This window comes from Aulostomus chinensis, chromosome 7 (assembly GCF_037954235.1).
Source record: "Aulostomus chinensis isolate RoL2024-O1b breed Wild chromosome 7, RoL_Achi_v1.0, whole genome shotgun sequence".
Taxonomy (NCBI): Eukaryota; Metazoa; Chordata; class Actinopteri; order Syngnathiformes; family Aulostomidae; genus Aulostomus; species Aulostomus chinensis.
Genome location: NC_141326.1, coordinates 13396138 through 13408479, shown reverse-complemented (window position 1 = coordinate 13408479; position 12342 = coordinate 13396138). Strand labels below are relative to the sequence as shown.

Sequence of the window (12342 nt, the reverse complement as noted above, 5' to 3'; positions counted from 1 at the left end):
AGAGTGGCAGCTATCTCTCATTCTCTACAAGAGCAGCCCAAGTGGGAGGTGGCAGGACTCGCAGGTACAGAGGCCATCTGATAACTGAAGGCTTGCTGGCTTGAGGTTGGCTGGTTGCATAAGAATGAAGCAACATCATAAAGTGCTGTTTAATAAAAGCCATTTAGCCTCTACTATATACAATAAAGTGTTTTCAATAAGGCATGAGGCTGAGAGTTTACCACTGCCGCTGTTTGTCTTACGATATTGTTGAACTGATTTAACCGATAGCTTTTAAATGTTACGATTGCTAATTGCAATTATTGCACTTTTGATCTTCACAATGCAGCGTTATGCATTAGTTAAAAGCCCCTCGAGTCTAAATAAAAAAAAGTGTTTCTCTTCTCGTTGCCACGGTTGCATTTTTGACTGTGTAGAAAGATGCATGTGTAGAGTCTGACAAGAGAAGGCTGTTTTCACATGTGTCAGTAAAAGTTCACATTTGGTCTGCGCTAAGTGAAAATACAGTTGTCCAAGCAGATTTTGGGACATCCCAATTATTTGAAAGCTGATCCTAATTTGGAGCTTTTAATGAGGGAGAAGACTAGGTAGTATTCTAAGGGTTTTAATGTGGTAATTATGCATTTTTTCTTCACAATGTCTGACACACTTAGGACACTACAATATTTGTTAAAAGTTTGTTTGTTTTTGTTTTACTTTCATACATGTGTTGAGACATTAATTTTGATCTGCGCTTGCAATTTGGGTTTATTATCACAGCAGAGGCTAATGACCCACACAAATTGTTGCGGGGATGATGTAGTGAGCTCAGTGGGAATCATCACATTTTAATAATGATCTACCAATTTTTTTAAAAGCTGGATATTTAATCAAGATATTTTAGATGCAGGCTGAAGCACTGGATCGGCACTAAAAAAACAGACTCCGGTAAGCGGTAATTGTGCAGAATATTTTTACAAGTTCCCTGAATTTTCTGAGAAACCAATCCCAAACTGTCGATCTTCATCCACCTGCATAGCAGGAAAAGAAGAGGTTTGGTTTTTTTTTAATTCAGGTGTCCCAGGAAGCCACAACAGCAGGAACAGCAAGTACCAGGACCCTGAACCTGAAGCAGTGTACATTATTTACACCTGAGCTTTTCTTTGGGACATGTCACAATGGCATCTGTACCATAGCCCTATAGAGAACACACATTATTAACGGTGGCTAACTCAGGGAAACATCACCCCGTCGTGAGGTGAATCCTCTCATACTCAATCATTAAAGTCAGCTTTTGGCTTTCTTCCAGTCTTGCTGGACAAATACTACTACAGTGTCTCTAAAGAGCAATACTGCATTATTAGCTATATACGGTGTTTTGACTGAGGCTCTCTCTTGGTATTTATGTGTGCATGTTCCTACAGGGAGCAGCAGATGGACAGTGTTGTGTTCTACTGGGTCCATCATGAATCACCGCCTGACTGACATCATATGGCAGACGGCTTCATTGTAGGGCTGAAACAGTCTGCCATTAACTCAGCTCCCAATCCGCGCTGTCACCATCCATCCTGGTGGCAGCAGCTCAGCCTGCTTTATTTGTTGTGTTGTTAAGTATGACGTTAAGGTCAGGACAGGTAGCATCACGAGCAGCACAGAGGCTGTAAACCAGATTGGAAGCGATGACGCAATATAGAGACAACATGAACCCGTGATGCTGCCGTGTCAGTGTTTCCACGATGATGACAACAGATGCTGAAGTCAGACTTCTTCTGGTGTTTAGCTGAGATCGCTGAGTGGTGTTAGAACTGACTGCTCTTGTTCCTGTGTTAATATCTTATTCTACCGCTCCTTTTCTCCGCTACAAAATACATGTTTACATAATAAAAAACATTTTTCGCAGCAGTACTGAGGGCATTTCTATTAGCATTTTCTCTGCAGAGTGAAACAAACATTGTGACTCAGTCACAGACTTTGTTTTAGCTGCACTAAAACTGTGGGACGGTAATGTTGCTCACCAGACTGAATCTGATCATTTATTGAATCAACTCCTACGAAAGGTTGCCTATACAATTTTCATGCACCAGCAGGTCAAAATTTTACTTTCCAAGCAAACCGTCTCTACAATTACAGTATATTATGTTTCGTAACCTAGGCAAAGCCAGTGGCGTCATTATCAGGACAACGTCTGTTTTTCCTGAGGTTTGTATTCGGTGACAAATGAACGTCAGCAAAACAACACACCGAACAAGAAAGCACGAGAGAGTTAAAGCTCATGGTATCACCAAAGTATCAGCTCTTTTCCTCCCACCAAAAATGTGTCTTTTAAGATTACGCAACTTGAAGCAGTTTGATTGTAATTTGACTACGATATGCCCAGAAATAATAAGAGCTATTTCCTGTCAATGGGTCTAGAACAGCGTTCAGGATGCAAAATGAATCCAGATCATCTTCAAAATCACTTGCTTCTTGTAATAGTCTTTCTACCAAACTTCATCACATGCCATCTCATATTTTTTCAGATGAGAAGAGGTTAAAAAAAACATAATAGGGCCTGAGCCTGAAGGTACTTCAGGCTCAGGCCCTAACAAGGTTAAAAACAAAGATGGTCATCTGAACCGTAAACAGAAGCACAGAATAATAACGGCACAATTGAACTGATCCACTATGCTGCTGCAGTTCTGAGCGAAGAGGCTCACGGTAACAACAGTAAGCAGGCATTGTGACCTGTTCCTACTGATAATGCGCATTTATTTTTCATCCGTGGCTGAAATGGATGACGTGTCAAAGCGTAACAATGAAAAAAAAAGGCAGACATATTTGTGTGTACGCTGCGCGTCACTTTGAATGATGTCATATTGAATTCCGTGCTCCGGCACTTCTGTCACATGGTGTCAAGTTACACTGCTGCAGAAAGAAAAAAAAAAAAAAGGTGAATGAGCTGTTTGATAGGCAGAACACAGCATCGTCTGCTCCATCAATAAAGTGGAATTGCTCATTTGCTTCCTGTCAGATTGAACTGTGTCTTCTTCTAACTATCTAAATCAATCCTTATGTCAATCTAAATTGCACATTTATTCCACTTGTTTATTGGATTCATTTATCTCCCCAGTACGTCGTCTGGTTTTACTTCCTTGTCTTGTTTTTTTTTTTCACTGTTTATTAAGAACTTCTGTCCATCTTTGGCTCTCTGAACAGTAGTGAGAAAACAAATTACTCATCCTCCCCTGCAGGAATTCATTCATTCGCTTGCATAAACACTATAAATCACACAAATGACTGTGACCGTGATGCAGAAGGGATTGACAGTCACAGTGGTCGTGGATGTCGGTGAACAGAGTCGACGTCTGAACGCTATCAGAGCCTCGCTCATGCAACCTATTCCGTGTGCGAAGAGATGGATCAAGATACGCCTGGTTGAAAAAGTCAAATTGAAGATGCGCTACACTGGAGATGAAAACACGTGTTCTGGCTGTGAATGAGAACCTCTGTCAGTCTTGTCATTGTCTGCAAATCAATTATCAGTTACTTATTTCAGCATTTCCTACTCTGTCATCACCATATTTCAAGGTTGAGCTTCGATTGATGTACTTTTGAAGAAAACTCCTAAAAATGCATGTTTTTAAGTCAACAGCCGCTCTCCTGAAGAAGGAGTTTACCGAGCAAGCATACAAAGAGAGGACTCTGGAAGAGGCTAAATAAAATAGCCCATCAAAACAGGACTGATTCCCGAAAACATAGACCCAAATCAAATTCACCCCTGCTGTTTTAAGAACAGAGTACACAAAGAGTGCTGAGAAACGTGAAGAATGAAACACTGAACACACATCCTGATTTCGGACGATCTGTCAATCACCTACATTCATGTATATGATGATACCCGTTAAAGGTGTCATCTCATGAACTACAAAAGAAGTCAAGGTTACGCAGGTGCAGCCAGGTAGTCTGAGCAAACGTTATCCTCACAACAACAGAATAGACATGTATGACAATTTGAGAATGTCTACTCAGTTATTTTGGCTAGTTTGCACCCCCTAGTGGCATAACGGAGAAAGGGAAGCGAGAAACAGACAGAGAATACAATATCTTGCAAGCAGGTACAGTAGCTCTTGTGCAGATGGTCTAAATTTTGTAAACACTTTGATTAAAGCAGCAAAGTGGCAAGATTGAGAAGTGAGATTCTTGGAAGGTGGAGGAAAAGTTTAACATCAGCCACGGAGCTGCTGACCCGTCTGAACAGCGCGTGTAGCAAACTTCCTGGTTGGAGACAACACTGCAGAGTGAACTCTGCCACACCAGTTGCCGTCACCCCTCCTATTCCGTCCCCGCCGTCTTCAGCCTTTCCCCACTACTCACTCACTCTGCTCTTGTTGCACCCCAACCTTTAAAGGGCTATCATACCAGGGCGAACACAAGTTGTTCCTGTGAACACGTGGAATTATGTTGTAGAACATGAAAGAGCAGATACGAATTTATTGGTCCATTTGGAAGAAAATAAGACCAGAAAAAAAGAACAAAATAATATCTTAAAGTTACCCAGTAGTTGGTGTGAGTCATTGAGGGACAGATTGAGCGTTTCTTATTTAATGCGTCTCTGTTCTCAAGTGCAGCCGCGTCTTCTAAGAACCTAGACGCCAACTTAAACAGAGATAGGGAACATCGCAGGGCAAACAGTCATAAGGATGAAGATCCCCTGTTGCAGTGTGTTCTCTGGATACGCTCTCTCATCGTGATGTCACACTTGTACTGAGCAAGTGGCTCAGTGCAGGAGAGCAGGGGATCAAACCGTCCACACTTGCGTTCACACTGACAGTCAATCTGGAGTCTCCAGTTAACCAAATGCCAGACTTGAATCGACTGACTTTTTCAAAGCTTTCAAAGTCACGGAAAAATTTAGAGTTAGAATAAAATCATTAGTGTCTTGCTGGAATTGTCACATGCTCTCGTGAACGTGGCCGTTAGCCGGTCATAAAACTCAAAATGGACTGTTGTGAAGCAGACTCCCTCTCTCTCATCCTGGCGTTATGATAAAAACAAACATGTTCAATATTTAGCAAATTCTGTGGTTCAGTGGCGTGGACAAAGAAGCGATAGGTTCCCTCTCGCCAGCTCAAAACAGAGAAGCTGCTGTAGCAGTGGACCGGCAAAACAGGTGCAGTTGTGGTGACACAAGCATGCCACTCTGACTTGTCCTCCCATTTGTTCTTCAGTTACGAGCTGAAAGTACAAAACTATTTATTCCATTTAAGCCGCCATTTTGAAAGTACATTTAGAAACTCAACGCAGGGGCGGAATAGCTGCCAACTAGTGTTTTGGCGGTTTAATTATTGCAAATCGATCGAGGAATAAATCTAGTTAATACCAGTTAACATAATATGTACATAGAACAGAATCTAGCTGATTCAATCTCAGTCAGAATTAATTATCTGAAAGGAATCTAGTTGAAGTCTTGTAAATAGTGACCCTGCAAGATTCCCAGTCTTTACAAAATCTTAGTCTGTTACTAAAAATTCAATGAGTTGTTGACAGACCATGTTATTATGGGAGAGGGTGTCTCACATTCGTCTCCTGTGGAGGGAACCTACCTACAGTACACAGGGAGAACCCAAGAAATCCAGTATGTCCTCTTGAAAGGCCTGATCCTGGCCTCGTTAGAGGAGTTACAGTAATTCATTTTTTACATGGCAAACCACAAATAGCTTTTATCAACTTTTACAGAGATGGAGTATTTTCACCGCGCCTGGATGCCACTCGGCTTGTTTACACAGACCCAAACAACACTGGTGTGGTGTGGGTTTGCAACAGAGGTGCATCATGTAAATTCATCAGCATCTGTGATTGGAAGGAGCAGTTCTGGCTCTCCCGTCTTCACAGATGTGCTGTGATATCCTCTGTTGGATCCGTGGTGGGAACATTGTGTTCCCTTCATTCCGTCCCTCTGCACTTATACAGATGGCGCAGCATAACAGCGCCTCAATATTCAAGAAATCAACAAGCAGATAAAAAGCGGATAATGGAGGTACTGGTAATGCGTGAAAAAAAAAGTTTTTCATTACAAATGGTTTCTTCAATTTGGACGCTGTTCATTTGGCGAAACTGACGATGAGAGTGACTCAGAGCTACAAATTGTACGGTGACCTTGAGTGTCCTGAAAGGCACCTGAAAATAAAATGTATTAATGTAATTAAATTGACAGTGTATCTTCTCTCCCAGCGTGAGGAGTCCTCACCTGTGAGAGTAACAGCTTTAAGTGACGTGCAAATCACACACTGAGGGCTAGTATGGCTCTAAATAACACCTGATGTACCAGTGTGCATTGTGTGAATAGTGAAAGTGTCATGGCTGACAATTATATGACACAGGAGCAGGTTGAGTCACTGCATGCTTGAGCGTCCTCACTCTTTTTGTTCACGTGCACCTCATTGGGGCAAAATGTCTTAGCGACCACTTGTTCATAAATAATGACTTTGCTGGACAGGAGCTTGCAGGTGAAGATCAGTCTTCATCTCTTTTTCCTCCCTCCACCACTGCTCAGCACAACATTCCCCATTCTTTCTCTCTCTCTCTATCATCTTATCTTTCCCTTCCTTGCTTCCTCCCACCCCTCCATCTCTCCTTCGTCCCCCTCCTCACCATTAGCGCCCCTCTTGTGTAGCTCATCCTTGCCGTTCTTACTGCTGCCGCCAGTTGCAGTCTTTCGAGCCGAGGAGCTCTTACTTGCATTCAGCTTCCCAGAGCCGTTACTCGACACCGAGCCATCCTCCTCGCTTGGCAACCGCCTGTAGCCATGGCAACAGAGAGAGGTGAGGGAAAGAGGGTTTGTCAGTCTCAGCATGTATGTCTACATAAGCAGGGCAACATCTCACAGTTCATACTGGAAGCACACAGACAACTTTAACAGAGTGTGTGTGCGTACGTGTAGAAGTGGAAGTGAGAATAATTCAGGGAAAAACACACAATACAATCCTGACTTTTTTGGACAAGTTGTTGCGAACCTGAAGGTCTTTTCATGAGGAACGATTAATATGCAGCAGATACACACACATACAGCACAGATGTATGTTAAATCCCAGCTAAAAGAGTAAAAATACTCAGAAGATATAAATAGAGCTTTCTCTTTGTTTACGCCTCAGACACTACACTACACACAAACACACACAGCGCCTCGAGGCATGTAAGCCACGGCAGCTACACAAGGTGACAGGCCCGTCTACAGGTGGTGTGACATGCCCAGATCAGCGAGGCCAGACATTTCCGAACCCCGGGGCAAGGCTAACACGCTGTCTGTGTGTAGCCTACTCATTGGTCAGTGGCTGGTCAGGTCACACTTAATGTCACACAGTGAAAAGCAAAGAGCTGGATGGATGGAGGGAGAACGAAAGTGTGTGTACTATGTAAATGTGCATTTGTAAATGCTAGAAAAAGAAGCAGGAGAATCAGTCGTCTCCTCGCTGTCTTTTTCTATATGCCTCACACACACACACACACACACACAAGCTCTGGAGGTGCAGTGAGCTGAATAACTTCTCCCGATGAACCCATCCCTTCACTTTGCCCCGTGGTTACTATTGAGTCTCTTTGCTCAGACGAGTGAACAACGTGGCTGAAATGATTGCTCCTGTTTCTGGCAGACTCTCACTTGTTTTCATGCATTTTAATTTTGAAGCAGAAGACTCATGTCATCTCATTTGCGTCGCAACACACATCAAGTGCAGTTTTCTCACTGTTTGGGGAGATAACTTTATAAATATACGCCACTAGACTGAATGACTCATAAAGATGACAGATGGTTTAATTTGAGTACAGCGTTAAACAGATATTAACTTGGCTTACATTCACACATCAGCTTACATTCTTCTCTTATCTTAAAGACGGCAAATGTGTTCGTGTGGTTGTAAAATGCTGCCATTAGCTGCAGCTGCACTTGCTTTGCTAATAACATGCTATGTAACATGCTAGCGAGTTGAAATAAGAATCCGGACGTTGTCACGTGATTGCTAAACGTTTCATGGCTGCTGTGAATGATTTGCGTTGTTACTGCCATGTTGTAGCCTACAGCTCCACACAGCAGCAAGCTTGGCTAAAGAATTCTACTCTTTTTCTTGTCCCAAGCATCTTTCTACATTTTGCTTTTTGCCTCCCGACCTGGCACATCGAGCCAGTTTACAGCAAACACACTGAGCGAGTCTTGTTTTCTCCTCAGCTATAAATTGTTTTCCATGCGACACTGGTTAAGACTGTGAGATACGGACTGGCGTTGTAATTAGGGTACATGCAGGTGGTAGAATAACCTTCGGTGCTGTCTTTGATGGCTCCTTATAAGATAATATGTGTGCACATGCATGGTTTGGTAAAGCTGATTATCGCAGCTCTTCCAGTTTTTTACGCTGTCATCATTGTTACACGAACTTGCTCCCTCTGGCATGGCTTTAGCCAGTGTTATAAATATACATGTGTTTATCATCCTTGAGAGGCAAAGCACAACTAATCCCACCTCCATTCATTTCCGTTTAGTGGTGTGTAAATATGAGATGGTCTTGCGTGTGTGTTGCTAAATTAGCATTTCTGTGAGGAGGCATGATGCATCTCATTTATGACTTCCTTCAGGAGAGATCACTACTGAACGTGGGAGGGCATGTGGGTGTATTTTCTAGTAAGAGAATGTCTGGGGAAAGTCAAGTCTCTCAAATTATACAGTGTGTTCATGCGTGCAGTATCCCAGATTAAATAATAATTTGAAAGGATGCTACCGGGGAAGAGACTCTTCGCACATTTTGGTAAATTGTGTGCTGTATTAATAAGAGGAGACAGAAAGGCTGGTGGTAAAAGTCTATAAGAAATGCAAAATCCTGAGAAATGGCATAAAAAATGAAGACAAGTTTCTTTTTCTTTTTTTTTCTATTTTGCAGCCTCACATCAGCAGTACCCTGCCACTGCAGCAGAGGCTTCCAGTTGTGAATCCAGTGGATAAAAACATGTCTGACTCCAGGGGAGAGTTGCTTTGTCATGATGACGTTCCGATCAGTTCAGAGGACATTAGCTGTTCAGACCCGCAGAATAAGACATCTTGTCCAATGACATCACTACCTTACTAAACCTGGTGTTTGACCACTACAGCGATAATCGCCGACTACTCCCTGAACACCTCACTAAGAATGAGCACTTATTTTCTTGAGGTGGTGAATTTTGGGACGCTAATGGAAGCTGTTTCAGTGGCTGAGGGGGTTTGACTAGACGCAGTTGCTGGACAGTGAAATATTTATGAATAAAGGCGGATGTGAGACACTCCAGAGCCCAGCTTGTTTTCACATGACAATATGATACTTACTCCATCTGGTCCAGGATGAATTTCAGGAGGTCCAAATAAAGGCAACTGCCATATCCTATCTGGAATGTTCTTTTTTTTTTCTCCTTTATTTTTGGATGTCCAACCTTATCTGTTATGACCTTACATTTTTAGATTCTGTGTTGTTAGTTTTTTGTGGATTGACTGTTACTATATTTTAATGTATTTCCTGTTTTATTTTGAAGTGCACTCCCTCTTGTGTGTTGGTTGGTTTTGTATCCATTCTACTTCCTTTGTACAATCAAATGTGTCTTCTTGTAAGTTTGATGCCTTCAAATGTCATTTATTCAACCCCCCCTATGGCTTGGGCAATGGCTTCAGCCGTCCTAGTCCCATTGGTTCCCGCCAGCCTTATTGGTTCCCGTCCAATCAGCTCCTTCCCTGCCCTCGTGTTCTCTACCTGATTCTTGCTACAGGATTAGTTCAGGTTTTTATTTTAGTTCTGGTCAGAAGTTGTTCTATTTTGGTCTTGCCTCCCTCGTCTTCCTCCAGACTTTACCCCTGTACTTCTTTTGTTACTCTTCCAGTTTTGTTGTTTAGTTTCGACACTTATTTTTCTTGAATAAACCTCCTCCTGTCCTGCTGCCTCCAGTGTGAATCAACGATGGAATAACTCTCTCATTCACAGTGGTATCATAGTAAATGTGTTGATGTCTCCATCCAATTGAGCAGATACAGAAACATAATCTTCTGCTCTCAGCATTGATGACAACTCCTTCGAGACACTCTTAAATTACATCTTGTTGTACTTCAAAGTGCTAATGCCCTCAGAAGACCACTTAGACCTTGACTAAGGTGTCAAAATGATTCTTTAAACAACATGTAACACCTTTGATTTCTCTGCCCTCATAGCAGCACAAGATGTTACAATAGAAGTGACAGACAGACAGACAACCATTCACACTCACATTCACACCTACAGTCAATTTAGAGTATCAATCAGCCTCGTCCCCTCTTGATGTCTTTGGACTGTGGGAGGAAGCTGGAGTACCAGAGAGAACCCACACAGGAACAGGGAGAACATGGAGACTCACACAGAAAGATCCTGTGCTGGAGCCAGGACTCAGACCTGGAACCTTCTTGCTGTGAGGCAACAGTGCTGACCACTGCACCACCGTGCCGCCACTGAAAGTGATTTCCATCATGTAAATTCATGTATTTTGTGATTCTGTCTCCAAACAACAGCTTGTTAACACAGGAGTTATCGTCAGATCCTGTCAATCTGGGAGAGTCTGCTCTGCTTTATGTGGGCTTGTCTCTGGCTTAGCACTGCTGTGCACAAACACTGACGTCTGGCCCTGCTCAAGAGCTCTGGGTTCTGTCTCTTGGTTGTTAACGAATGGAAACAGATGCTCCAGAACTCTTTAGATCCTCTTGACAAGGCGTCCAGTTGGAAGCAGTAAGTCTATGCAGAATTACAGGCTTTCATGTCATGGTATCATCTATAAAGCCCAAATTATAATGACTAAGTCACATCAGCGTGAAGAGAAACATTTGCCCCTGTCAGGTTTCCTGATAGCCAATTGTTGATGTTTTCACCCTCAACAGAGTAACTCCTGGTCCATTAAAGGAGTCTGCACGATGAGAGGAAACTCTGATGCGTATTAAATATATTAAGGAATCTGCCTGATCAGTTCGGCCTGTTTCACACAGTGATTGTGTTTTTAACATGATTTCTTTCCTTAATCCTAAATAATCTCTAAAAAACGTTCATGGGGGTCTGCGTCAGCCATGACCCCAAACATGCCATCTTCCATTTAGCAGGTGAACACCAATCAACACCTGGCGTTGATACGGCTGGCTGACGGACACGTGGGGCTTCATCTGATTGGTCGGATGTAACACTGTGACCCTAATGGTTTATATGTTTTACTTGTGCAAAAACTTCTCATGAAATTGTTGTTATAAGTAGTTCATCGAACTTTTTTTTTTTAATGCAGGAGTAACAGAGTTTGAAATGATCTTAACATGAATTTCTTCCAAACTGATGTGCTGGTCCTGTATATTGTTTTAGAGCCAAGCAGAGGTCCTTGTCAAACAACATTCCTGACGATGAGCAAAAGAAAATAATACCGGCTGGAGACTGGAGTGCTTGCAGTTGCCTAAGTCACTGTTCTTGAGTGTGTGTGCAACAGACTTTTAAAGCAGATTAAAGCGAGGCAGTGTGTGAACAGGTCTGTCCGTCCTGCACCATCGACATAAGGGGACAAATCCTTCATGACCCTGCAGATGAATATGAATGAATAATAACACAAGCACTGCTGGCAGCAGACGCAGTAGCGCCCAGGGGTTTTAGCCTCTCTGCTAGTTCATCTGAAAAGCCCTGTGGTGAGAACCTCAGCTGAGTGTCGGACATTCCTTTTCTTTTAAGACGGAAAATGTTTAAGGAAGGATCGCAGGTTTGGTTGAAGTTAGTGTTGCTAAGATTACTCATTAATTTTGATCGATCAATTATAAAAAAAAAAAACCAACACACACTGTTCGCCACAGCCTTGACCCTTGACCCCAAGCATGGATTTAAATTGTAAGTGGAGAGCTGTCAGTAACCAGTGGCGGGCAGCTAAGTGCCCTGATGCAATCTAGTCTGCCAGAAGTTAAAAAAAAAAAAAACGAAGAAGATTTCACACTCTAAACGTATCTGTTCATTTATTTGTACATTCACCAAAATTTGTTTTACGTGAAATATTTAAAATGGCTCCCACAGCCAAAATGTATATATCAAATTAATAAAGATTACATCCATCCATCCATTTTCTTCCGCTTATCCTGTTAAGGGTAGCAGGGGGGGTGGAGCCTATCCCAGCAGCCTTCAGGGGAGAGGCGGGGTTCACCCTGGACAGGTCACCAGTCCATCACAGGACCAACACATAGAGACAGACAACCATTCACACTCACAGTCACACCTACGGTCAATTTAGAGTATCAATCAGCCTCATCCTCTCTTGATGTCTTTGGACTGTGGGAGGAAGCTGGAGTACCAGAGAGAACCCACACAGGAACAGGGAGAACATGGAGACTCA

The 12342-nt window shown here is 42.7% G+C and overlaps 1 protein-coding gene across 4 annotated transcripts in view; it reads right to left on the bottom strand.

The window, feature by feature from the left end:
* Positions 1-12342, bottom strand: part of kiaa1549la (KIAA1549-like a) — a 100012-nt gene that overhangs the window by 13166 nt on the left and 74504 nt on the right. For all 4 annotated transcript variants that reach the window (XM_086208551.1, XM_086208552.1, XM_086208553.1 and 1 more), the window contains one exon: positions 6610-6755. In XM_086208551.1, coding sequence (XP_086064677.1) covers positions 6610-6755 — 146 coding nt within the window. The remainder of the gene's footprint in view (positions 1-6609; positions 6756-12342) is intronic.